Consider the following 27,365-nt stretch of genomic DNA (forward strand, 5'->3'; position numbering starts at 1 on the left):
GCTCTGGCGTCAGATCACATTCCTTCCTATGAAGCTTTGGCAAATGACTCATTTTCCCCCATCTGTAAATGGGATAATAATAGAAGCTCCCTCATAGGGTTGTTGCAATCCCTAAATGAAATAATACACATGCAGCACTTACAGCAGGGGCAGCACCAGGGAGCAACTGGTCAAGAGAGGTGAACTTCAGCTTATACTTATGTATGTTAGATTTAAGGGGGTTACCATGTTGGCCAAGAAGGGGGAGAGGTTCTTATCCGGGCCTGGGCTCAGCTAAAGGCCTCAGTCTTCATGGTACATGTATTCCAGCAATTATCAACCTTTTTTGTATTCAAATGACACACTTATGAATACTTAATTTTGGCCTGCACATGTTAAGGGATTAAACTGTACTGAATAGTCATTAAAGCAAAGGATAAGTATTTATTATAGTATTTGGAGATCTGGTATACTTTACCTGAGAATATTATTGATGCCTCTTTAAATTCAGAAAGTATCAATAAGATGATACAATGTAATAATCCCAGACAGTAACTGTAAATTACTTAGTATTTTAATATGCTCCCTAAGCCTGCCTTTTATATATTTCACTAATATAAGAACACAAACAATAAGTCTACTCTCATTTCAGGTTCGAATCCCCACCTTTATTTTCTTTCCATTTGCTGTTTGTTAAGACTTAAGTATCCTAATTTAAAAAGTAATTGCACATCGTATCAGTGAAAATTGCTTTTTGCTGCAAGTTAGAGAGAACTTGACTGCTAGTGGCTTAAGCATCAATAAATGAGATTGATTTCCCCGCCAAACAAGAAGTCCAGAGATGGGCGATTGCATGGACTTCTCGGTCACAGCATCAGGGGCTCAGGCTCTGCCTTTCTTCTCTGGTGTTTGGTATCTTCACATGGCTGCTTCATGGTTGCAAGGTGGTTGCCACAGCTCTAGGGTTCATCTTCCAGGTCAGGGCAGAAGAAAGGCAAAAAGAGCTGCACCAACAATGTCTGTCTCTTTTATCAGAAAAGCAAAACCATTCCCAGAAGCTCCCACCATGGGCTTCCCCTTATATCCCATGGGCCAGAACCAGGCCATATGACCAGCCTCGGTTACCAGGGAGACTAAAAATGTCGGAAACAAAATTGCTCAGACTAGCTAGGGCTTATTGTGTGTATGAAGAAAATCTGGATCCTGTTAGCATGGAAAAGGGGGAATGGAATGAAAATTGGGTAGACAACTAAGAATGTCTATTAGACCCAATGGTTAGAATTTGGTGATCCACCTCTAAAGGATTCATGATACAACATGCTCGGAGAAGGCAATGGCAACCCACTCCAGTACTCTTGCCTGGAAAATCCCATGGACAGAGGAGCCTGGTGGGCTGCAGTCCATGGGGTCGCTAAGAGTCGGACACGACTGAGCGACTTCATTTTCGCTTTTCACTTTCATGCATTGGAGAAGGAAATGGCAACCCACTCCAGTGTTCTTGCCTGGAGAATCCCAGGGACGGGGGAGCCTGGTGGGCTGCCATCTATGGGGTCGCACAGAGTTGAACACGACTGAAGTGACTTAGCAGCAGCAGCAGGATGCTGCTGTATCTCTCTGGATGAGAACCCAGTCCATACCATTACCTCTTGGGAAGGGGCTGCTTCTTGTTCACTAAATATGTGCAGCAGAGTCAAGGAAAAAAACACGCACATTGGCAGATAGTAAGTATAAGCACAGACCAATGTCTGTTTGGCCGAGTGCCAAGGAATGCAGATCTCTGTGCACTGTCTCTGCCCCTGAGGGGCTGAACCTTCTCAGGGCAGAGCAGATCATATCAATAAAGACAAATGCATAGAAGGCGAGGAGGTGACTGGTCTGAAAACACTGTACAAATGTAAGAAATAAAGGGCGCTTGGCTTAATGGAAGGAGGGTGTCCAAGGATGTTCAAGTCCATAAAGCGTTGTCTTGTGGAAGGGAGTTAATCCTGTGGATGGAATGCAGGGTAGGAAGTGATCTGGGGACAGAATTTAGGTCAGTACCAGGGGAAATTTTCAGGAGGAATGGGCTGCCTTGAGAGAGTGAATTCCTGGAGGCTGGAGAGACAAATGGAAGCTGGGGAAAGGATCAGACCTGGACAGTCTCTTGTTTCTTTAGTCGGAAGGGCTTCATTTTAACGGGCACATCACTTTACTAAGACACTTGATTGCCTCCCATAAGCTGGGTACTGAACCGGGACTGCAATGATAAATGAAAGTCCTTGTCCAGGAGTTGCCCACAATCCACCAGGGAGATGGGCGCATGGTGTACAATGGTGAAGAGTTGTTTTGACCTTGGTGGCTGTAACACAGAAAGGACAAAGGGAGCCCAAGAATGGCATGGTCAGCTCTGCCAGGGGAGTCTGGAAAGGTTTCCCAGTAGAGATAATACTTGAACTGGGCCTTCAAAGGTGCGTCCAGGATATGAACTGCCTTTGGGATGGTTTGGGCTATTCATTTAGATGGAGGCCCATCTGCCCAACCCCAACCAGGATCTATGACCCTGGACAGCTCTACCCTAAATGGTCATTGATACACCCTGACTGTGGGGCAGTGTTATGGGGAAGGGAGGTCTCAGAACTGGGGCAGACGGGACCCTGGCCACTAAGAGCCTGTTGAGTTGGAGGTGGCACGTGAAGTGCTGGGACCCAGAGCCATGGGAGTGATGGCCTCGCTCGGCTACTGAAACCACTTTCCGATTTACCAACCATTTCCCCACTATTTTGTCTCTTGTTGCAAAAGCCACATGCTGCGAGCAGAGTTGGTATAACCACAGCTTCCATCTCTACACTGAGACCAAGGCCGTGAGAGCCAACGTGGCTGAGGCTGCCCAACCTGTAAGGGCGGAGCCGGCCTGGGACCTCGATCACTGGATCCTGTGGGCTGGAGGGATTTGGGTTTGTGAGCTGAGCACGACTTGGAAAAGCAGACGGGAAGCAAGGAGAGCAAACAAACCTCGATGCCAGATATCAATTTGTGCATAATCAAACCCTACAGGCTCCTTTTTTTTTTTTAAACAGAAAAACCTGATAATCAATACACTTATTGATTGCAGCTATTGACCGTTGTGCTGTCAAGATCTAGAGGAGAAAATTTAGAGAAGTTATACCTGCTGTGCCCTAGGATGTCATACCCTGGAATGGCAAAGAGCTTGGGTATTGGTTCATTTATTGGGCAAATTACTAAATCTCTGTGAGCCTCAGTTTGTCTTATAAAATGGGGATAATAACCCCAGCTGTATACCTTGTGGACTAAATATGGCAGCACATAGAGAAATTCCACCATAAGCCTGGCTGTTCACATTCTCATTGTCGATGTGATTTACCAGAGGGCTGCACACAACTTGGGGGAAGAGTACTAATGATGGTGATGATCATACTAACAGCTCTGTTTTCTAAGCACCCACGTGGTGCACTGGGTGCCATGGCACCCCCTGGAGTAGGATGGTGAGCGGCCCCTGGTCGAAAGGGGTGCCTAATTAGAAGAACCCCAGTGTGTTATTGGAGCCCGGGAAGAAGCACCCAGCCTGGATGGGGGCTGGGGGGGTGGGGGTTGGAGGCAGGTCCATTCGTGCATGTATCAAGATTTTCTTGAACACCCACGAAGTGCCAGGCCCTGTGTGAGGACAGAGTGTATTAGACGGGGAGGCAGGGACGGAGGTGGCATATGCCCAGCTCCTTGCCCCGCTGAGGGGTGGGTGCCTCCTTTTCTCCCTGTTGAGCAGCTCCCTGTCCTGTTGACAGCTGTCTGGGATCAGGCAGCTTGGGTGGGAGGGGGGACTTCATGAGACTGGCTTCTAGCAGAGAAAGCCAGTAAAGTGGAGAAGGGGCCCACTCTGGACTCCAGGTCAGACCCTAGCACATAGTAGGTGCTCAGGAGACGGGGGTCCTCACGGTCCTCTGTGCCTGCTGCCTGGTGTTTTCACTCACGGTCTTGCCAGCTTTCCAGGCGGAGAAGCCTGGTGGAGGGTTGGATTCTCCTCGGGGGTAGTAGGCAGGGCTGAGCTGCCTTCAGGCTGGGTCACAGGACGGGGTCAGGAAGACTCTTCAGGGAATGGGGGACAATCCTTCCTGCCTTCATGTTCTTGCTCCTTCTGCCCTCCCAGAAGGGGCTGGGAGGGGTGAGTCCCATTGGCACACGGGTCTCGGTCTTTTGCTGAATGGGATTCAGCTGCCCCTTCAAGTTCCCGAGGTGCTGATGGAAGTGGATTATTCAGCCACGTCTGCTCGGAGGCTGTGGTGCAGCCCAGCTCAAACTCTTCCTGTGCCTACGAATCACCCTGCTGAAATGCTAGCTCAGCTTCCACCCAGGAGAAGCTCTGCCCTGCTACTGCTGTTGCTGGTCATGGACCACACTTCGAGAAGGAGGCAGCGGCCGGTGCCCCGCACACACCTACGTAGGGTTCTATCGAGTGTGTGCTAACCCGCCACCTCGTGACTGTGGTTTTCTCTGGCCACCAGAGCCTGCTCAACCCGGACCTGTGACTTGCTAATGACTGTGGGAGAAGTGGCTAAACGCCCCAGTGGCCCTTGTCCCCAGCACCGTAGCTAAGGCATGTTCTACACTGCCTCCCTGGGTCTGCAGTGAGGCTGAGCCGGTTGCCCACAGCAGTGGTCCACTCAGGAACACACTTGTATTGACTTCCTTCCTGCGATCGCCTCCCAGATAAACTGCCCGTGTTATCTCAGCATCTGGTCCTGGAGCACCCACTATAGACGTGGCCAGTTGCAAACCATTCTGACTCTTGACGCAGAAGGGAAGTTCATTGGAAACTCGTCAGGAGGCTTAAGGACCACACTTAGCCAGACAAGGACCAAGGAAAGCCTCTGAGAGCCCAGGCACGGGAGATGCCCTAACCAAGAAAGTCTGGCCCAGGGCTGCCCACACCCCGGTGGCTGAGTGTAATACTGCTGGCCTCCTTAATAAGAAGACAAGAGAGGAGCTGCCTTGAAATAGGAAGCAGGGGTGGGACGCTGGGTAGACCCTGTCCTGGAAAAGGAAAAACTTACTACAGCCGTGTTCATCGTCAGATACAAAAGCGCCAGTTGTGCGGTAAAATGGACACTGCTGACGAAATGCTGAGCAGTGACTGCCCCCTAAAAGACATTCCCTCTGGGCAGCCTGGCTGGGTGTGCTTACAGCAGCCTCCAGGCCCTTGGCACTCCCCTGTGGGCCGGGAAGGTGGCAGAAGGTAGGACTGGCAGGAGGAAGTACCAGGGAAAGACAGGGCCATGAAGACCAACTGGCTGGAGCTCCGTATTGTGATGCTGTTGACCTTTGGCGAAAGGACGAGAAAGGTGAAGCCCCCGAGCTTGCTCCTCTGGGGCCTTGGACTCTGTCTTTGACTTCCTGCCTGTTCCAGTCAAGGTCTGTCTCGTGGTGAGGCAAGGAGAGCCACTTTGCTTATGGTGTTCTCACTTGGAGCTAAGTCGATGGGCTCCAGCCATCTTTTTAGGGCAGGCCATACAAGTTGGTGGCTACAAGTAGGTGTGTGTGCCCTTGGGTGAGGAACCCACAGGAGGGCCTGTCCGCCCTGCCTGCTGGTGGGAGTGTCAAGTGGTAACAATATGTGTATCCAGAATGCAGGAGCTGGGAGTGGGGTGGGTTTCATGAAGGTGGTATGGACTCGGTGACAATAAAGGGTCTCCCTAGGGTCGGGCCTTACTCCACTGGAAACGGGTGTCAGTGTGGTGTGGCCACACCTGCTTTTGCACTTGCTGTTCACATCCTTCTCGGCACTGATGTTCCAGGTGTGACCAGGACCACCTGATTCCCATCTGGTGGGGTTTGTGTAGAAGACATTTATGTCTGCATTTATGTAGAAGACAGACTTCAGAACTGAACCCTAGAATTTCTGAGGGCGGGATCCAGAAATTGACGCTTGTGATGAGTGCCTTCCATCTAGACGCTTCTTGTGTGAAAAGTTTGAAGGTCATTATTTTATTTAGCTCTTTGGATGTATCACTCATGGCAGGGATTTCTTTCCTCTCTTGGCAAGCTAACTCAGTCCTGCTTGGATTCACAGCAGATCTAAAATGATGCGTCGTCTTTCCCCAACACTTGGAGGAGTGCTTTTGCTGTGCTTTGCCTTCTGGACAGAAAGACTCAAGAGCTGAAGTCTGCTTGGAAGGGATTTCAGGAGGATGCTGACTCCAGAAAGGCAGGCCAGGCCTAGGGGAAACCGGGATGGGTCATTACTGTGAAGACGATTATCTTAGGATTGTCCAACCACCTGGCCTGAGGCTGGCCATGGGACAGGTGCAAACAGCCATCGGGATGTAGCCCTGAAAGATTTAGCCATTGCTGGTATTCTGAAGTCAGCGCTGACACTGCTGGTGATGTTGAACAACCCTGAGACCTTCTTTTCCTCTCCAACAGGTGTGCGCCTTGACCGAGTGCGTGGAGGCCGCCAGAAATACAAGCGACGGCTGGACTCAGAGAGCAGCCCATACCTGAGCTTACAGATTTCTCCTCCTGCTAAAAAGCCATGTGAGTGCAGGGCAGTCCACACCCCTTTTGCCAGCCTCTGTTGCTGGAACATCTGGCGTCCTTTGGGGAAATACTGCCTTCACATCACTAGGTTATGGGGGAACTGAGGACCACCGAGGAGGGGCACCAGGGTCTGGCCTTGGCATCAAGTACTTTAGGCTTCATTGCTTCATTCAGAAGATCTTTCCTATGGGATTTATAGAAAGTGAAAGTGTTAGTCGCTCAGTCTAACTCACCAGGCTCCTCTGTCCATGGAATTCTCCAGGCAAGAATACTGGAATGGGTTGCCATTCTCTTCTCCAGGGAATCTTCCCAACCCAGGGATAGAACCCGGGCCTCCTGCATTGCAGGCAGATTCTTTACCATCTGAGTCACCAGGAAGTACAGAACGGGATTCTAAATGCAGCATGATTCCAGTCTCCAGAGCATGTCCCCTCACCTCCCACTTGAATCAGGGTCCTCTCAAGAGAATTTACCAGGCAGCTTCCCTTGTTGGGATATTTCCCAGCAGCCCAAATCATCACTGCCAGCAACTTTATGGAGTCGGAAAGGGAGGGGGTGTGCGAGAAGGACGGAGGGAGTTGGGGGTTGGAAGGGATGCAAGCTATTATACATCGAATGGGGATGGATGACAAGGTCTTACTGTAAGCACGAGGAACTATAGCCAATGTCCTGGGATAAACCAATATAACGAATATAAAAAAGAATGTGTGTATATATATATGTGTGTGTGTGTATATATGTATGTATATGTGTGTATATATATATATATGTATACATAAAACTGTGTCACTTTGTTATACAGCAAAAATTAACACAGCATTGTAAATTAACTATACATCAGTAAAATTTAAAAAAAAGAAAAAAGGAAGAAAGGGAGAGAGGGAGGCAGGGTGGGAGGGAGGGAGTAGGGTTGAGACATGTTTGACCTTCCTAGGGCTCCCTGGGACCCAAATTTTCTTCCAGAGCCATCTCAGGCTCCGCCTTGGCCTCTTTCCTCTTTCCCCAGGCATTTACATTCTCCCCTTGGTCTTTGCAGTGACTAAAATCGTCTCCTACCTGCTGGTGGCTGAGCCGGACAAACTGTATGCCATGCCTCCACCCGGCATGCCAGAGGGCGACATCAAGGCTCTGACCACTCTCTGTGACCTGGCAGACAGGGAGCTCGTGGTCATCATTGGCTGGGCCAAGCACATCCCAGGTGAGTCCCACAGAGACACGGGACTGGGGGAGGGTGTAGGCAGAGACTAGCAGCTCTTCTCCCCATGGCTCTGGTTCTGATGCGTGGGAGCCCGGAACCCAGGAGCCATGTGGGATCTTGGCAAGCCTGTTCTTCTCTGGGATCCTTTCTCTCTTTGTGAGATTGGAGGTGAGCAGGCATTTGGAAGGTCCAGTGATGCTCCTGATTAGCATTCTAGTGGGGCTATGATTGCTTCTACATTAGGTAACAATCAAAGCAAGTTCTTTGGATCCTTAAAGGCCAAAGAACAGGGTTTTCTCCATATTGATCATATACTGGGAAATAGAAGAGGCATTGACTCTCTTGTTTCCTACTAGTGAAGTGGAGTGGTTAAGAGTGTGGGCTTGGGAATCAGATTGGGGTTCGAGTTCTAGGTCTGCAACTTGCTAGCTGCGTGACCCAGGGCGGGTCACCTGACCTCTCTGCACACAGGGAATACCAGCACTACCTCCTTCGTGCACTTTGACATGGGGATGAAATGCAAGCGGGTGTGGGATGCTTTTAATATGTCCTTGACATCAGCCATATGCTCGCTATTCCCTTTTGCCTGATCTTAAGGGAGGCCAGTCTCTTAATTTGGATCCTGTGATTGTTCAGATCATTGCTGGCATGAGAAGTATATGTAATGAACAGGTCTTGGGTGATCCGGACTTCTGTTCATTGCCTGTGGCTCCAGACCCCTCCTTCAGCCTTTTAAAACTGGATAAAAGGAAGGAGCTGACGTTTTTTTATGTTTATGTAGACACAGATACCCACATTCTCTACATCACACCTTTGCTGAGGGGCTTTCTAAAGTCTGTGCGGTTTGCTCCTTTGCAGTTCTCACGGCTTGGTTCATAATGTCGGGGAAACAGCCTGTTCCCCTCTGGCAGTGACCTATGGTGGACTCGGATTCTTCCTAGCTATGTGACATGGGACAGTTTATCTTCCTGTCTGTAGATCCCTTCTGTGTTTGCCACTGGCTCTGAAAGATGAATACAGCATTCGTGGTTCTGTAGCAAAGGTGTCCTAAACCTCAGATGCCAAGGCCCACAGTTGATTGGGGCAGGTCAGAAAGTCCTTATGTAAGATGCTATGTGCACAACTTATGGGAGTGAGCCTTCCTGCGGATAACAGCTCAGAGATGTTGCTGGTATCACCGTTGGCAGGAAGCCTAGAATTCCTTCAGCAGGGACTCCCTGACTCAGGGCTGGGCTCCCCGGGGATCTGGGCTGGAGCGCCCTTACTAAGGAGCTCAGCCTCTTAGGATTACACACTCAGTAGTTTTTGAATCTGCCCTGTGCTGATTCAGCAACAATGTGGGGTCAGGCCACTGCTTAAGACACCTCAGCCTGGATTGCTCCACTAACCCAGGGCCAAATGGGGCACGGCCCCCCCGCACACCCCGCTTCCCATCACATGCTCCTCTTCCAGCCTGAGCAGATAACTGCATCACAGCAATGGCTCAGGAGTGGCTCCTGGTGGACCCGCAGGTCACTGCCTCCTTTTTTGACCACCTCATGCCCACAGTGCCTCCCAGGGGTGGAGAAGAACCAGGAGTCACTGCGTCCCCTGCGCCCATTTTCCTTCTCACCCCCCCAGCTCCACTTCTTGTCTGTGCCCAGCCAAGAGGGCAGTGAGCAGAGCAGGATGGTTGCTGAGGATTCAGGGAGACCTGGGCCCTCCTCCCAGCTCGGTCCTAACTGGTTTAGAGAGAGATACTTGGTGCCCCAGTGTGAGATGCTTCATTTTTCTGTGCTTCAGGGTCCCCACCTGTGAATAACAGCCCCCCAGCCCCCAACTCCTTTGGGTTGCTGGGAGGCTATGGCACATTTAGCCCAGCCCCCACACATAGTGGGCACTTGATAAATGGCAGAGACCATGACCATGGTTGTTGTCGTTGCTAATAGTATTAAAAGCCTCCTTTCACATCATTTCTCCTTGTCCAGAGCTGAATTCCTTTTGATTAAAAAATAAAATAAACATAGGGGCTCATTTGTCTGTCTCAAATGCTAATTTGCCTATTTTGCATACATTTGCATGCTGAATTATTTGGGCCTGACCTTCTAGTGTTTAAGGTAAAATTAATTAATAGGGTCTTCTGCCACTGCATGTAAACTTCATATTAAGGGTGATGACATAATCAAGTGCCTGATTCAGTTAAACTAATTGACTTAATCCCATCTCAGATTAGATGGAAAACTTATCTGAAGACCTGCTCACTGGCCCTTAGAAAGAGAATGAGAAAGAGCAGGCTTATACAAGTCAGGGCCCCATCCTGGGGCTTGAGTCATCAACTGTCCATCTTGGTTCCTGGACAGACAGAAGGACTGGCTTCTTAAATCGGCTCAGTTTAGTGCCCTGGAGAGGAACCCAACCCGCTGCCCTGAATTAAGCACAGGAAACCATACCTCACGCCTCAGTGTCGTCTGGTCCAGAGCCTGGCACATAAAGGGTGCTTCAGATCTGCTTTTGCTGCACTTATTGAAGCGAAATTGCGTGTTCACACATTGCACATGAACGGTACGTGAGCTCTCTTGAGGGCTTCCCAGATGGCGTTCGTGGTAAAGAACCCACATGCCAATGCAGGAGACTTGGGTTTGATTCCTGGGCCAGGAAGATCTCCGGGAGGAGGGCATGGCAACACATTCCAGTATTCTTGCCTGGAGACTCCTCGTGGACAGAGGAGCCTGGTGGGCTACAGTCCAGAGGGTTGCACAGAGTCGGACACGACTAAAGCGATTTAGCATGCACGTACACACTCTTGCTTGGAGTTGTGGCTGATACAAATAATTCCATTCATTTCTGCCCTAAGCTCCACCTCTGGAGCCCTAAGGGTCTAAGGGTCTCCTTTGGGAATAATATAGATAACTTTAAAAAGATTTTTTTCACGGAAAATTTCAAGGGGAGAGTAGACCAAATAGTATGATGAACCTTCATTACCTTGTTTCAACAATTACCCCCGAAGACCAATCTTGTTTCCTGTCTACTCACCCATCTCCCACCTCCTGTATCTCACTCATGCGAAGGAAGAGGCTTAGTTATCAAATGCATCAGGAAAAACCACAGGATGGAACACAGAGGCAGGAGGGATGCCACGGGCTTCAGCACATGAGTTGAGCTAGGTCTTCAGGATTGATGGGCAGTGGCCATGGAGGAAAAGTCCAGAAGGGCATTAGGTGCTGTGCACGGAAGCAGACATACTCATGCGGCACTGAGCCACCAGCTTAGCCAGAAGGAAGGGTCATCTGAGCATAAACTCATTGCTGGCACCTCCCTGCATTTCCTCCATAGTTTTCAGTTCAGTTCAGTGTCCGACCCTTTGCGACCCCATGGACTGCAGCACCCCAGGCTCCCCTTTCTTTCACCATCTCCTGGAGCTTGCTCAAACTCATGTCCATCGAGTCAATGATGCCATCCAACCATCTCATCCTCTGTCATCCCCTTCTCCTCCCGCCTTCAATCTTTCCCAGCATCGGGGTCTTTTCCAATCAGTCAGTTCTTCCCATCAGGTGGACAAAGTATTGGAGTTTCAGCTTCAGCATCTGTCCTTCCGATGAGTATTCAGAACTGATTTCCTTTAGGATGGACTGTTTGAATCTCCTTGCAGTCCAAGGGACTCTCAAGAGTCTTCTCCAGCACCACAGTTCAGAAGCATCAATTCTTCGGCACTCAGCTTTCTTTATAGTCCAACTCTCACATCCATACATGACTACTGGAAAAACCACAGCTTTGACTAGACGGACTTTTGTCGGCAAAGTATGTCTCTGCTTTTTAATACGCTGTCTAGGTTTGTCATAGCATTTTTCCAAGGAGTAAGCATCTTTTAATTTCATGACTGCAGTCACCATCTGCAGTGATTTTGGAGCTATGGTTTCCATTGTTTCTCCATCTATTTGCCACGAAGTGGTGGTTCTGAACACACTCTTCTGCAAGGGTGTGTCCAGTGGATTAGCTTGGGGGTGATTCAGATTCCTTCAGAATAGCAGCTGTCCTTTTGTTTAAGTCAGTCTGAAGTTGCCCATCCCCTTGAGTTGAATTTTCCAAGTATTAGGTTGCCCAGAGGACAAGCCCAAGTCTTTAGAGTGTCCACCTCTGGTTCCCCGGCAGGGAGAGATGAGAGCAAGAGGCAGCACAGGCAGTGGGTATCACTTGATGAATTGCCGCCCCCAGATGTTATTAACTGTTATCCTCCCAGCTCAGGCAGCCCCAAGGGTGCCCCAGTCAGACAGCCTCCCCCCAGCCGGCCCTGCCCGGCCCAGGTTGACATGTGCACAACTTCTGCAGGGGAGCCCCCCAAAAGGCCTCCTCACAGAGGGTCCCTGGGCTGCCCTGCGCCCAGGTAGCCACCGTCTGGCTCACCCTGGGGAAAGAACGCCAGCGGCCGATGAAATATGGGCTGCCGAGTGACAGCAGCTGTGTCTGGAGTGGCCTCAGATCCTATAATTATATCTCCCTTTATTACCTCTGCTAATGGCCCTCCAGGTCGACAGAAACGATAATAAATTAACAGATTATGAACTCCACTTGCCACAAATTATGTGCTCTTTTTTTTTAATTCTAGGAGCTCATGCTGTCAAATCACTGGGGGATGGGGTCTTGGGAAGAGCCTGAATGTTATTAGATCAGTTGGTGCCGATAAAGCAACTTTCCAGGGGGGCAGCAGAGCTCAAGGTGGGACAGATGGGAAGAGAGGGGCAGTGGGCAGCCCCCCACGCAGCTTCCCCCAGCAGCCCCCTCTGCCTCGGTATTGCTGGTCACCTGATGGAGGGGCAGACCCAGCCCAGCACAGAAATGCAGAAGTGAAGGGTGCATTGCTGAAGGGCAGGGAGGAGAGCTTCAGCTCCTTTGTTTGGGTTTAATAAAAGAATACTGCTTCCAGTAAAGGGGTGGCAGAGGGGTGGAAGTGATGTATTCCAAATACCCATCTTTCTTAAGCAGCATCGTATGTGTATGTGGGTGTGCCTGCGCGCGTGTGTGTCCCCTCCCCACCGTGACTCCTCCTGTAACACTGCTTTACACTCTGCTGTGTTCATTTAGTTATATGAACTAGTAGCCATTACTGTGTGCTAAGACGTGTTCTTCTAAGTGGTCTATGCATTAGCTCATTTAACCCAAACAAACCCTTGGGGTAAGTAGTAGTATTATTCCCATTTTAGGCACAGAAAAATGTGCCCAGGGTCACAGCCAAGGGGTCAGCAGAGCTGCGATTCCGACAGACAGGCTGGCTCTGGCATCTACGCCCTTAACAGTTGCATCCTTCTTGGACAATGGGTATCTTTCCACATCTGCACAAGTGGTTCTCTCTAGTGGCTTCTAATGTACCACTCACCTAGCTAATAATTACATTTAGTACATTTCTATTTAAGGACATGGGTTGCGTGTAGCTCGTTGCCTGCTTTGGGTCCTTACAAATGGATCTAGCCAACACCCCTTCCACATGTACCTTTGTGTGTTTATACATACTTCTCTTTCTAGGAGAAATTCCTAATAGTGAGATGGCTAGGTGGATAGGAACATGCCTTTTATGTTACGGTTAATTTAATCTTACTTCTTCAACATGCAAATCAAACTAGGCAAAAATGTGTATGGAGAACTAATTCTTAGGTCCATCCCCACCCCCTCCCCCTCCTGTCTCCTAGAGGTCATTTTTACTTCTCTTTTTTTTTTCTAGTGGTTTTTTTTTTTCAAACATTAGAAAATATTCAGACTGTTTCAAATATTAGAAAATATCCAGTCTATTTCCCCCCTCCCCACATCCCTGCAACATGAAGCCGCTTCTGTCCGCCAGGCAGCACTTCGGAGCATGCAGCTGGATTTTGAACACTATTTCCAGCTCCTTCTGAAGGAGAAAGAGAGTCAGGGGCTGAGTCACTCCCCAAACCATCCTAGCCGGGGGTGTGTGCACAGGCCCCAGGGCACCCTCAGGTGCTGACCCTACGTCCCGGAGGCACTCATCCCCGCCACCACACCTCCACCACACCCCCTGCCCTGCAGGCCTGTCTCTGACTCACACAGGATCAGCAAAGGCAGCTCAACCTGGAATCCTGCCCAGAGGACTAAGAGGGTCCAACCCTGTTCTTTTGGCCTGTTTTCTCATCACCCGGGACTCGAGGCCCAGTGGCATCTGTCCGTTCCCTCCTCTGTGCTGGGAATGTTTGTGGAGCCCCTCTGCCGCAGGCCAGGTGCTGGGCAGTGGGGGAGACCATGCTCCCAGGAGCCCAGAGGTGACAGCCGTCCACGCAGACACACCCCACTTGCCTTTCAGAGCTCGGCCCCAAAGCTTCCTCTCCTGTAAAGCCGCCTGGACTCTCTCTCATTTGGGCCAAACTCCCCCTTTGCATATCTTCAGCCCTTCCTCTCGGGGTAGCTTTTCTGACAGCCCTAAACCTCACAAGACACACACTGGGGTGTGTCTTTCCCTCTTGACCGAGCTCATGAAGGCAGGGCCTGGCCCTGGTTCAAGCTGGCCGGTCTGTCCCCAGTGCCCAGCACAGGGCCTGGCACTTAGTAGGTGCTCAGTAAGTATTTGTGGGGTGAACAGAGGGGCAGAGCTCATGGTCTCCTAGTGATGAACCTCGTACGGGTCTTTTCTCCTTTTCCAGAAGCCCAGCTCGCCTTTCTTCTCTGCCACCTTCCAATTCAATTGTCTATTAATTTCGCCCCATCCACCTCCTACATCTTCCCTCCCAGTCTGTCTGCCTTGAGACCCACACCCCCAGTGCAGTCCACACGTCCGTGCATACACACACACACACACACACCCATGCTGGCTGATTGGTATCTGTTAATTAATGTCACCCCAGGCCTCTCCCGCTCAGAGGCTCGATAAGGGAAATTGGATGTCCATTTCTATCTATCTTTCATTACCTCCCGGCTCTCCCCACCACTGCAGGCAGCCGCACGTCCTCTGCTCCCACGCTGGGTCTGGACGACAGCACACGCCCCTGACCCCTGTGTGCCACAGCCTGTCCCCCGGGAAGGCGCAGCCATCCACGCTTGCCCCGTGGCCTCAGAGTAATCACTCCAGCTCTGTGGGCGGTCACCTGGGGGTGCCAGCAGCCGGGTGGTGATCCCAGGCCCCAGGGCTACAGATCAGCCTGTGAACCGCAGTGATCAGACTAAGAAGGGTGTTCACTGGGAACGGGGGACCTGCTAGTGAAGGGGGCTTCATCCCCTGGGAACCCCCTAAAGTTGAGCACTGGTTGGTTACACTGGTTGGAAAGTAGGGAGGGACAGTGGCTCTCAGAGGGCAGTGGGCCAGTCTGGAAGCTTGGGACCCCCAGGACCTCCAGGCTTTAGGGGAGAAGAGTCATGTCAGTAGCATGCCAACAACTACAACGACAGTGACAGCTACAGCCATCGCCACCTTCCTGGTTCAGGTTTGCTGAGCACTGACTGTGTGTGTGGCTGGGGTGGCAGGGGAATTTGGGGGTACAGGGGGGAGGTGCTAAGTGTTTCCTACATGCCATCTCTCTTTGTTCTCCTCTCACCCCAAATCAGAACCCTGCATCTAAGCAGGCTGAGGTTCTAGGTCAGCAAGAGTCCTACGCAAGAAGAGTTACTCCTAGGGAGATCTCTTAATCTCAGTTGTCCGTGACAGACGTGGGGTGCCATGACTCTGTGGGTACCTTTCCTTTTTGGTGTGTCTGGCGCAGTTGGTGTTGGAATCCACTCCTGAGTTTCGGTGGAAGTTACTGCCTTGCGTTTAGTAATCAAGATATTTGAAAATCAGCTTTCTTCCTCCCTCCCTGCTCCCTTCTTTTCCTTCTTTCCTTCCTTTAGTTTTTCTTTCTTTTAAATCGGAGCCTGGTGGGCTGCCGTCTATGGGGTCGCAGAGTCGAACATTACTAAAGCGACTTAGCAGCAGCAGCAGCAAGTTAAGTGCACATGTAACTCAGTTCCAGTGTATCCTTCTCATTTCGCAGATGAAGACTTTTCATCTCATCACTAATAATAGCAAGAGCTCAGTAAATGTATGTTGCATAATTGTCGTCTCATTTAGGCCTCACAGCGGCTCTCTGAAACAGGCACTACTGTTGTACCCATTTCACAGATGAGCAAGCTGAGGTTTGGGGAAGTAGCACAGCTCCTCCAAGGTCAGCCTACAGGTAGTAAATGAGGAATTGGGATTCAAGCCCAGGCAATCTCCAGAGCACACTGAACAAGACGGTGTCATAATTCTGGAGCCATCCCCGCCCCTAACCTTCTTTCACTCTGGACTCCATGCTCGTTGTTTAACGCTAAATCGTGCCTGACTTTTTGCAACCCCATGAACTGCAGCACGCCAGGCTTCCCTGTCCTTCACTATCTCCCAGACTTTGCTCAAACTCATGTTTGGTGATGCCATCCAACCATCTTATCCTCTGTCTCCCCCTTCTCCTCCTGCCCTCAGTCTTTCCCAGCATCAGGGTCTTTTCCAAAGGGGAAACGGCCATGATCCAAGCTCACAGGATACAGGACTGCTTAGGACATCATTAGGTGAAGAGTGATGGCCAGGCCAGCGGGGCTGACTTCTGGGAGGATAGGCTGCCTGTGATAAAGTGCCCCCTGACTCCGAGGGCTCTTGAGCACTTAGCAGCCCCAGCTGTGGTCACTAGGGGGTCACTGGCTGGGAGCAGGTGATTTCCTCCTTCCTGGTTGGGCCCCTTGCTTCCGTACAGCTGAGACTCCACCTTAAGGATCAGATGTCACTCTAAAACCCCCACGCCTCCCCTGCTTTGAGCAGAGAGGGGGATCTGGAAGCTTCTCAGTGGAGGGGACCCTGTCCTGCCACCTCCTGATTCTACTATGTATTCAGGAGCTCCTTAAATTACAAATGCCTTTGGTTAATCAAAAAGCCTCGTCGCACATTTGAAAAATATATAGAACTAACAAGGACAAGGACAATAACAACTGTCAACGTTGACTGAGCTCTCGTTATATAAGTCTTTTCCATGAATTCCGCATCTGACTCATTCACCAAGGAAGGACCGTGAGTCCAGCAGGTGGAAGGAGGGGCAGGCAGAGGTTCCCCTCCCCCTCTGCCCTCCACCCCAGCCCACCCACCTGACCGCTGCCACCCTGCTGGCCCCCTCTCCCGGCAGGCTTCTCCAACCTCTCGCTGGGGGACCAGATGAGCCTGCTGCAGAGCGCCTGGATGGAGATCCTTATCCTGGGCATCGTGTACCGCTCGCTGCCCTACGACGACAAGCTGGTGTATGCGGAGGACTACATCATGGACGAGGAGCACTCCCGCCTCGCGGGGCTGCTGGAGCTCTACCGGGCCATCCTGCAGCTGGTGCGCAGGTACAAGAAGCTCAAGGTGGAGAAGGAGGAGTTCGTGACGCTCAAGGCCCTGGCCCTGGCCAACTCAGGTACGGGCAAGGGTGGGGCCTGCAGGGGAGCTCAGACAGGTCTTGGGGCCCAGGGGAGCATGCACAGCTCTGGGGCCAGCGATTAGGGTGGCTCTAAGGAGCAGGAGTGGCATGATGATGCTAGAGCTTCTTGCCACCAAAGGTTGTGCATGAGGTGGCCCGGAGTTGCAAAGGTGGTGACGAAGGCTGGCATTGGTTCAGTATTTCCTAAGCCCTCTGCTGGGCCCTTGCCATGCAGATCAGCACGAGGGTTAAGGGCACAGATTCTAGAGCCCAGTTGAGTGAGTGAGTGAAGTCGCTCAGTCGTGTCCGACTCTTTGCAACCCCATGGACTGTAGCCTACCAGGCTTCTCTGTCCATGGGATTCTCCAGGCAATAGTCCTGGAGTGGATTGCCATTTCCTTCTTCAAGGGATCTTCCCAACCCAGGGCTCGAGTAGTCTCCCGCATTGTAGAAAGATGCTTTACCGTTTGAGCAGAGCCCAGTTGCTAAGAGTCAAATCCTGCTTCTGTCACTTGAGCAAGTCTGTGCCTCACGTCACTCTGTGCCTCAGTTTCTTCATCAGTAAAATGGGAATAGCAAACAGTCCAGAAGATTCCACCCCAGAAGACTATGGAAGGGATTTATTTCTGTAAAATTATGCTTACAACATGCCTGGCACTTAAATATGCAGCCTATTAAATCAATTAGCCGTGAACCGATTTTGTCTTACAATTCAACCCTATGAGCAACGGTCTTATCATTTTAAGCCCACTTTACAAATGGAGAAACTGGGGGCTTGGAAAACTGAAGCACATTGCCCAGGGTCACACAGCCAAAGAGTACTGGGACCTAAGCCCAGGTCCCCAGATTCCAAAACCAACTCCAAGCTTATACAGGCTCCTTAAATCTCCTGCTCAAATTGCCCAGGCCCAAGAGAGAAAACCCTCCTGGCATTAAAAAGGAGGCTTCACTCCAGTTGTTTTAGCCTCTACCTACCAACTTCCGACTAGACTATCTGGGAGCTTAAATATAACCTGTGTCCACACTCAGAAGGTGTCCGCCCTCTGCAGGTACCAGGCCAGGTGCCGGGGGTTGGGGTGGGGATTGCAGAAGAAGGAGAAAGGTAGGCTCCCTCTCCTAAAGAAAGAGTGTCAGGCACGCAGACACTTAATTCTGCTGCTGGGCGCATGTAGTAGTCAATTGCTCAAGTCTCAGTCAAGTGGAAATGGGACCCAAGTTTGAATTCTAGCTGTGATATTTAGTAGCAGTGTGGCAACCTTCCGTAGCTCTGTCCCGTGTGTAAAGTGGGAACATCTCTGTCCCTCCTCTGAGCACTTTTGTTTTTTAAATGTTTTTTAAATAAGCACTTACCTCTGTGCTTTGCCTAGAGGAAATGTTCAATAAATATTAATTATTGTCATTATTATTAATATTTGAGGAAACAAGTGTTATCAGTGTGTGGAAGAAGGAGAGCTGGTTCCAGATGTACAGACAGGATAACCAGCTGGTTTGCTTGATGCTGTCGCACTTTCACTGGAAGTTCCATGTCCTGAGAAACAGCAGTTCCTGGAAAAGCAGGACAGCTGGCCCCCTAACAAATGGCTTCATGGAGAAGGCAGGGGTTGCCGTTGGTGCCCCACTCAGACCCCCCCTCACTAGCTTAACACACCTGTGCCCCAGCTGCTGAATTTTGCTGCTAATAGCTCATAGCTTCTCCCTTCACCAGAGACCTACCTTTATCTGCCTTGTTTGGAGGATTCCATCAACTCCCCACACCCCACACACACCTTCAGCCAATGGCAGACACACACAGGAGAACAAAAGGCTGGACTCCTGGAGTGGGATCAGAGCCAAGCAGGCTGCCTCCCTACCTTGCTTGCTCCTACCCTCGCTCTATCCTACCTCCCACCTTTTCTCCTGAAAGCACACTCTCCACAAATCCCCTGCACCTGAACCCCTGTGTCGGGCTCTGCTTCTAAGAAACCCAACCTAATAGACAGAGGGAAGCTTTTTTTTTTTTTTAGTTCAAATCCCTTTTATTAAAAAAAAAAAAAACTAATGTAAAATAAGAATTAAACATTTTACATACTTCTGTAGAGACCATTTACCCACACCTTGGGATTCCAAAATTGCAATGTAGTCTTTGTTAGAGAATGCTAATGCTGTTGGGATTTTTTCATACAGTTTCAGGTTGACAGAGTAACTGATCAGGTACAGTTCCATAGAGTTCCACACACCAGCCCACCCGTGTCCTCCAATCCCTGTTACCATTTCCCCTATTATTAACATCTGGGCTTAGTGTGGTAATTTGTTACAATTAATGAGCCAATGTTGATACATTATTATTAACCAAAGTCCAGAGTTGCCAGCAGAGCGCACTCTTTGTGTTGTCCGGTTCTATCTGTTTTGACAAATGTAGGGGACAGATCTCGGTCATCACACGTCATACAGCCGAGTCTCACACCCTCACAGCCCTGCACGCTCTCCTATTCAAAGGGAGGCATTGTAGTCAGTGGTCATAGAGGGGCTGGGGGTTTGCGAGGGCAGAGGAGGAGAGGAAATCAGTAAGAGCAGAGGACACTGGGGAGCACAGAGAGACGCAGCAGGGCTGGCCAGACCCTCAAGGGCACATCCTTGTTGTTGGAGTCTCCTGACCACTTCTCATGAAAGAGACGAGGAGCTCAAGCTTGCCCGGACCAGGAGAGGAGTGTGAAGAGGTAGGAGGCCGCTCAGTGGTCACCTCACCCCCCACGGACAAACTGCAAGGGCTCTCCGAGGACTATTCAGCTCTGCCAGCTGCTCTTGTCTTGATCTCAATACATACAGACAGACATGCACACATGCATATCCAAGTGCATGCATGCGCACACACACACACACACACACACACACACACACACACATGAAACTCCTAAGGACTGACGGGCTTCCCTGGTGTCTCAGTGGTAAAGAATCTGCCTGCAACGCAGGAGACACAGGAGACCTGGGTTTGATCCCTGAGTCAGGAAGATACCCTGGAGAAAGAAGGGTGTGGCAACCCACTCCAGTATTCTTGCCTGGAGAATCTCATGGACAGGAGAGCCTGGTGGGCTCCAGTCCACAGGGTCACAGAGCCGGACATGAATGAAGTGACTGAGCACCCATGCAAAGACTGACAGAGCCCATCAGGAACTTCAGCTAGCATCAAGCTTACCTGAGTACATGCTTTGTCCTGAGCGACAGAGTGCCGGGAACTTGGACTTCTTGGCCCCGTGGTGTTTACCAGGCCATCCTGCAGCTCTCTGCAGATCCAAGAGCTCTAAGTGGGAAAAGAGGAGTTTGTGATGCCCACAACCTTGGCTGAGTCATGGAGTGACCAGGTGCAGGCAGGAAACAGAAAGAACAGGCCTGTTGAGAGATTAGGCTAGAAGAGCTGTTGGTATTATACCGGAGCTCCAGGACTGTGAAGGTAGTGGAGTGGAATGGGGTTGGTATAGGGAGCCTTGAAAGCCTCCGGGGACATGGCCTGTTCCCAGCAGCCAGGGGGAAGTCATCCAGGCAGATAGTGTGTTAGCTGGAGGAGAGAAGGGCTAGGAGATCATTGCCTGGAGGCAACCCACTGTGGGTGCCTCTGCTGAGGTTACGTGGGCCGGAGCACCTCAGAGGCTATTGCCCCAAAACACAGCCCCTCGGGAGCCAGCTGGCTGTCTTTCACCCCCTCCTGGCCTCTCCAAGGCTCCTTGACAGCAGAAAAAAATTCATAGCCATTGATTTTGTAATTAACAGTTTATCAATGCCATCAATACAGACTCGCTGATAGATTGCAAAGAAATTAATCTTGCAATGTTATTTTATTTCATTTTCGGTCGAAGGCAGCTGCCAATTTTGGCCTCCTTGGGGAGGGCGGGGTGATGGGGAGAGGAAGCTGGCAGGAGGCATGGGGTCTGGATGGACAGGTCACAGCCTTACAGGGACCATGCTCTGAAATCAGCCAAGAGTGTAGGAATGGAGCCAGGTTTCTCCCCCAACTGCCAAAAGGAAGAGTCCTCACTGCCTTAGCAACAAGGAGCTGAACACTGTGGGGGAATCTCAGGTATGGGGCCAGCCCCTCAAGGGCATCTCCTGCCTTCTGAGTTCTCAAAGTAACGATAATAACAACATTTATTAGTTGCTTACTGAGTGCCTAATGACGTGCTGGCTCATTTAGCCCTCACCTGTAAGGCGTGCACCCTCGTGTGCTCTGTGTCATGGACAAGGAAACAATCTCAGAGCCTAAGTAACTTGGCCAAAGTCACACAGCATCTAAGGCTCCAGAGTCTCATCCACCTCACTCTACTGCTGTTCTCGTAAGAGAAAGAGGCAGGGCCTGTGGAGGCATGGGCTGAGTGCAGGGGCCACAAGGTCAGAGGGCATCACTGGGGTCAGCCAGTTGGTACAGCTGCCCTCAGCAGTCTGGTAGCTGAACAAACACAGCATAGAAAGGAAAAAAAATTAGCAAACACAGCATGCAAAGAACTGCGCTGTTCCTTTGAGGAGTCTGGGAAACCTGCTCAGCCGTCCGTGGTGACCCAACCCGAGCTTCCAGTTCACTTGACCCACATGCACCCTTACCCTCCCACCTTGGACAGGCCTTGGGTGCTGCACTTCAGGGTGGAGGCTCAATATCTTTAAGGAATGTCAGAAGAAGGTGGGTTATTTTTCCAGAGGCCAGGAAGTGGGCTCCACTTTGCTTTGACTTGGACCCACCTGTAACCCAGCCATTGGCCGGCACCTCCTTGCCCCTCTGCGATTTAGGTAAATTTCACTTGGAATTCATGGCCAGAGTCCAAAGCCCTCCCCAGGATTTTCTAGAACTCCCAATAGCATCTCCCTTCTTTGTGCCCTACCTGTCCAGCCAAGCGATCTCAGTTCCCCCATACGCCCCACCTCAGGGCACCCAGACGCAGAACTCAGCCCCTTTATCTGTGTACATGCAACTGTAACAACTGTTCTGTAAGGTTAGGGAGTGCACTGAAGACTCGAGCTGGTGCCGAGTGGGAGCAGTAACAATAAAATCATGATGGTGACTATAATGATGATGATGGCAGTGATATGACTGATCACATCATATGACTGATAAGCTGATATCATGATGCTGATGAGATGCTGATGGTGATGATGGAGGTGATGGTGGTGATGATGATGGTGGTGATATGACAGTGGTGATAAACTGATGATCATGATGGTGATAAGTTGATGATGGTGGTAATAAGATGGTGATGGTGGTGGTATTTATGGTGGTGGTGGTGGTTATGGCGGTGGTGATGGTATGGTGGTGGCAGTGGTGATGGTATGGTGATGGTGGTGGTGATATGACAGTGGTGATAAGCTGACGATTGTGAAGGTATAAGATAATGGTGGTAGTGGTGATGGTTCTGGTGGGTGATGATGGTATCATAGTTGTGACAAGTACTATTTTAAGCCCTTGATGGGTACTAACTCATTTAGCCTCTCAAGGTAGATCTAGGTATTATGGCCTTTCACAAATGAGAAACATGAGGTGCAAATGAAACAACTTGCTGAAAGTCACAGAGCTAGCAAGTGAGGGGGCAAGATCACAATTCCACCACTTTGGCGCCAGAGGTTCTCCCCCTCACCCCGCCCCACCTCTGGGGCAAACCCTTCACTGCTCCTATTCAAACCCTTCACTGCCGCCTCCTGGTGGTTATCTAAGAAAAGTCTTCCATAGGCACAGATCTCTCCTTGGGTGTGAACCCCAGCTCTAGTCACTGGCTTCTGAGACTTCAGACCTGTAGCTTAACCTTTCTGAGCCTGGTTTTGTCTCTGTAACGTGAGGGTCTGGAAGGCTCTGAAAGCAGTGATGGGGGCCCCCTACACCCGGGGCTGCGCTCGGCAGTCGTACCGCTAATGCCCACCCCCCTGTGTCCGCAGATTCCATGTACATCGAGGATTTGGAGGCGGTCCAGAAGCTGCAGGACCTGCTGCACGAGGCGCTGCAGGACTACGAGCTGAGCCAGCGCCACGAGGAGCCTCGGAGGACGGGCAAGTTGCTGCTGACGCTGCCCCTGCTGCGGCAGACGGCCGCCAAGGCGGTGCAGCACTTCTACAGCATCAAACTGCAAGGCAAGGTGCCCATGCACAAACTCTTCCTGGAGATGCTGGAGGCCAAGGTCTGATGGCCCGGCCCACGGACGGACTCTCGCCCAAGGACAGACAGATGGACCGACGCAAACACCTCCACAGCCACCAGCCTCAACATTCAAGTCCTGTATCATGGCCGTGAGCCGTCGCGGCGGAAGGGGCTCCTCGCCTCCTGGCTGTGTGCAGAGTCCCGGGTGCTGGAGGGGCGGGGGGTACGGGGATGGAAAGGCAGGTGCGGGGCTCATCTGTAACTGGCTCTTTTTTTTTTTTTTTTCATTTGGTATGTTGTGTTTTTTTCCTCCGCCATGGCAATGCCAAGGCCTGGGCCAGAGCTCACTCCCCCCTGAGGCCGGAGACCACCAAGGAGGAAAGGCAACTTCTCCCCACCTGATCAGCAGGAGGCAGCACATACATTTCGTAACCACTTCTCCGACATCCCCGCCCACCCATCCCGGCCTCCACCCACGGCCTGGGCGGGCAGTGTTTAGTGCCAGGACTCTGGCATACTCAGGCGGGGGTATACCTTCGGAGGCTTTCCTCTCCCAGAAAGCAGGTACTTTCTTCCAGAGGCCCTGCCTACTCTGAGGTTCTGCCCCCCAGGAGGCCCCACGCCTTCCGCAGTCCAGAAGGTTTCCTCCCTCCAATCTTCACCTAGGCTCCCAGGCCAGCCCAGCTCACCATCAGGGACTAGCCGCCAGAGCTCCTGGATTTTCCTAGTCACCCCGCCCCCTTGGTGCGCCCCCCACCCGCCTTCCACTGCTGCCCCAGGGTCCCCTCCCTCTCCACCCCGGCACCCCAGGAACCCCACTGCAACTTCCTGCCCGACCTCAGAGCTCACCCCCACTGTGGGTTCCACCAGCCAAGACTTCAGGGCCCACAGGTGGGGACGGTGCTGGCTCAGAGCAGAGCAGGGTCCAAGACACCACGCCCCAGCGCCCCCTCTTCTGCAGGCTTCTCCCGCTCCCTGGGGGCAGTCCAGAGCAGGTGGGCCTGGGGTACTGAGGGATATGCAGGGACCTGACCCCTCCGAGGGCACCCTGGGCACTTGATTCTAGGCTGGCAGCTCTAGGAGGACCCGGGTGGAATAGGGAGAGGCCCAGACCAAGCTTTGCTGAGCACAGAAAGGCCCAGAAGCAGAGATGAGCAGGCAAGGGAACTCTGAAGACAGGGGCTCCACAGAGGTCACCAGCCTGCCTGATCAGTGGACACCAGGATGCCCCCTCCCTTGCCCTCCAAAGGGCAGGGTGAGCCAGTGCTGCAGGAGGGTTTGCACCCGCCATCCTTGGACTAAGGAGGTAGAGCGTAGCTCCCCGGGTGCTCAGATGCCAGCTTTCTGGCAGGAGACCCCCACCCCCTACCAGTCCATCAGGCTGTTGTGTAAGGTGCCAACCACCCCAGTTTGCCCAGGACCCGTTTTGGCATTGAGAGTCTATTTGCCAGGAAACCGTCCAGTCCTGGCCGAATGGGAACAGTGGGTCACCCATTTCAGTGAGCGGCTATGAAAGTTCGTTATAACCCACTCGGACTGGGGGGAGGGCAACTTGAACACACCATCTGGGGCTCATGGGGTTGGCTGAGAGCAGTTTACAGGACCTCCCATGGCTGAAGGAGTTTCAAGCATCCATCCAATCAGCTGTCTTCTAAAGCAGAGATCAGAGCAATCCTGCCAGGGACACTTTCCCGGGGAGTCCAACACATTCTACCCCCGACCTCTTGTCACTTTGAAAGGCAGGCAGCTCCACCCACCTAGCCCCAGGACCAGGAGGCCAGGCATCCTCCTCCACAGCCTCGCAGCCTTCCGAGGGAAGCAGCTGGTTCTGCCTCTCCACACCCAGACACGGCTCCTTCTGAACTTTTTCTTCCAGGATGTGCTAAGGTCACCCCAGGCATGAGAGCTGGCTAAATCCCATCTGCGGCTCTCAGATACCTTCATGGAGAAAATGTCAGGGGTTCCAAGAGACTTCACAGACCAGCGAAGTATGCTCCCTCCCTTTTTTGTCTATGGGGTCTTCAAGGCCAGAGTCATTTGTCTGGCAACACTGGAATGATCCAGGGTGCTGCTAGCATCCTGTGCAGTCTCTGATCTGGGCGGATAGATGCGCAGGTGCCTCTGAGGGACCAGGGGTAAAACCCAGGCCTGCTTAGCTGTTGGGGGCCATTCATTGACTCCCTTAGCCTCTCACTGAGTTGTGTGCTCAAGGAGGCAGGGAGCAGAGGGTCGCATCTCATCACCCCCGTTCTGTGTTAGAGTCACTGCTCGAGCGTGAGGACCTGAGCTGTGAGCCGCTGCAGGGGCTAGTTCACAACTGGTCGTCACTGTCCATCTTTTCTAGAAAAAGCACCTCTGATTAACAGTGCAACAGGTGGTTTGTGGGCGGTGGTTGTTGCATATACAGGGCAGCTTTGCCTTGCCGGAGCTCATGCATCTGCCAGTGTGCCAGCGTTAGAGCCCCTTTATACCAGAGGTAGGCCATGATCCTGATGGCTTGGTGCCACTGAGGTGGCTGCTGCTTTTACATTAAAAAACTCTCATGGCAACAGGAAATGTACCGGGAACGATGAGAAGTCTGTTCAGTGGGGAAGGCCCTGGTGCGTACATGATGGATCCATTGGCATTCAGAGAAGTTTACAGGCCAACTTCTTAGTTGGGAGCCTAGCCAGCTTTTGGGACCTCCCTGGGAAGTGGGGAGGAGGTTGGGAGGGGGGTGACTTAGTGGAGGATGTGAAGCGAGGAGAGTTTAGGACACCCCATCCCACCTAAACAGAACAAAACTGAAGTTTTCCCCCCCAATCCACTGTTCCTTGGAAATCTGTAAAGAGGACATAACCCTTCTCAGTTGTACTCTCATGATACAGGTCATTGAAATGAACCAAGAAATAAAATGGAAAAAAAATCCAACCACAGAGAAGGTGGTATTGGCTGGGTTTTGTTTGGTGCCCGTGTCCCCACACTTTCTCGAGATTCTAGACTGGCTTTGGCACATGTGAACCTTGATAAGGGCTCGCAGTTTTGGTACAGAGGAAGCTTCAGTGATTCCCAGGGCACAATTTAAGAACCGAGTAGGAAGACCAGAGCAGGATGTTGGGTGGGAGGCAGTGGCAGGGCCTTAGAGGAGCTGGAGTCTGCACCCACCCCCTGGGTCAGGGGCCACCCTTCCCTCCAGGGTCTCCCCAGCCCCTCAACAGAAGGCAGAGGGGGTTGTGGCGAGGGGACAGAGGCCCATGCCACGGAAGAGCACCAAAGAAAAGCACTATGTGGAGATTGTTTTATTTTCTAATAAGGATAATGTGGCTGGAATGGCTTCTTAAGATGTATATATTTTTTAAAATGACGGTCCCTCACCACCCCTGTACATACTCCCACCTCTGTATGTGTTCTCCCAAATGCCCTAGGAGTCTTCCCATCCTGGTCCCATGTATCTGGAATCTAATAAATAAGGAACAGCCTATCAAGAGAGTCTCTTAACACATTATCTTGGCTGGCGGGCTGTCCGCTGGACAGCACTGCCTGCAGGTCTCAGGCTGATGCTAGGAGAGGCCATCGGGAGAACCAACTTGGCCTCAGGGTTCTCTGGGGGTTCAAATGGGCATTAAAATGTGTTCAGCGGCAAAATTCAGGGATGTAAATTAAGCGGTCTGAAAATCCCGTCTACTTCTTTTCAGGCTTTGAAACAATAAAAGTGAGGCCCTTTATTATTTTCCTTTGTGTCAGAAAAATGGAGCATCAGATATACGTGAACCAGAAACAATCCATTGCCTTAGGACTTTGAAGTGCGTCTGTATGTATGCATGTGACACAGACCGTGCAGGATACCCTCGTGTTGTACCCTCAGCGCACACTCAGGTCCTGTGAGAGGCAGAAGGAAGGGCCTGAAAGAAAGCAAGAGGACTGTATCAGGATGCTTTTTGTTGCAGGTAAAAACATCCCAGCTTATATGGGCTTCCTGGACTCACTGCATTGGATAGATGTGAAATCTATAAATGGGGGCAGGCATCAGGTAGGGTTTGATCCAGAGGTTCACAAAGTCAATGGAACCCTGGCTCTATGCCTCTGATTCTCTCAGTTCTGCCCTCTTCTGTCTGTATGCTTTGTCTTCACAGTAACCTCTTTAATAGTAACAAGAAGACTGCCAACTTTTTATTTTGCATCATGGATAGAGAGGGGAAAAAAAATCTTCCTACAA

The 27,365-nt window shown here is 51.3% G+C and overlaps 1 protein-coding gene across 3 annotated transcripts in view; it reads left to right on the forward strand.

The window, feature by feature from the left end:
• The window catches only part of ESRRB (estrogen related receptor beta), a 186,454-nt gene extending 159,457 nt beyond the window's left edge, over nt 1-26,997 (forward strand). For all 3 annotated transcript variants that reach the window (XM_061429546.1, XM_061429545.1, XM_061429544.1), the window contains exons 4-7: nt 6,394-6,504; nt 7,544-7,705; nt 16,810-17,079; nt 22,972-26,997. In XM_061429546.1, coding sequence (XP_061285530.1) covers nt 6,394-6,504; nt 7,544-7,705; nt 16,810-17,079; nt 22,972-23,216 — 788 coding nt within the window. In that variant the 3' untranslated portion in view covers nt 23,217-26,997. The remainder of the gene's footprint in view (nt 1-6,393; nt 6,505-7,543; nt 7,706-16,809; nt 17,080-22,971) is intronic.
• The last annotated feature ends 368 nt before the right edge of the window (nt 26,998-27,365 follow it).

Source organism: Bos javanicus, chromosome 10 (genome assembly GCF_032452875.1).
Source record: "Bos javanicus breed banteng chromosome 10, ARS-OSU_banteng_1.0, whole genome shotgun sequence".
In the NCBI taxonomy this organism is placed as follows: Eukaryota; Metazoa; Chordata; class Mammalia; order Artiodactyla; family Bovidae; genus Bos; species Bos javanicus.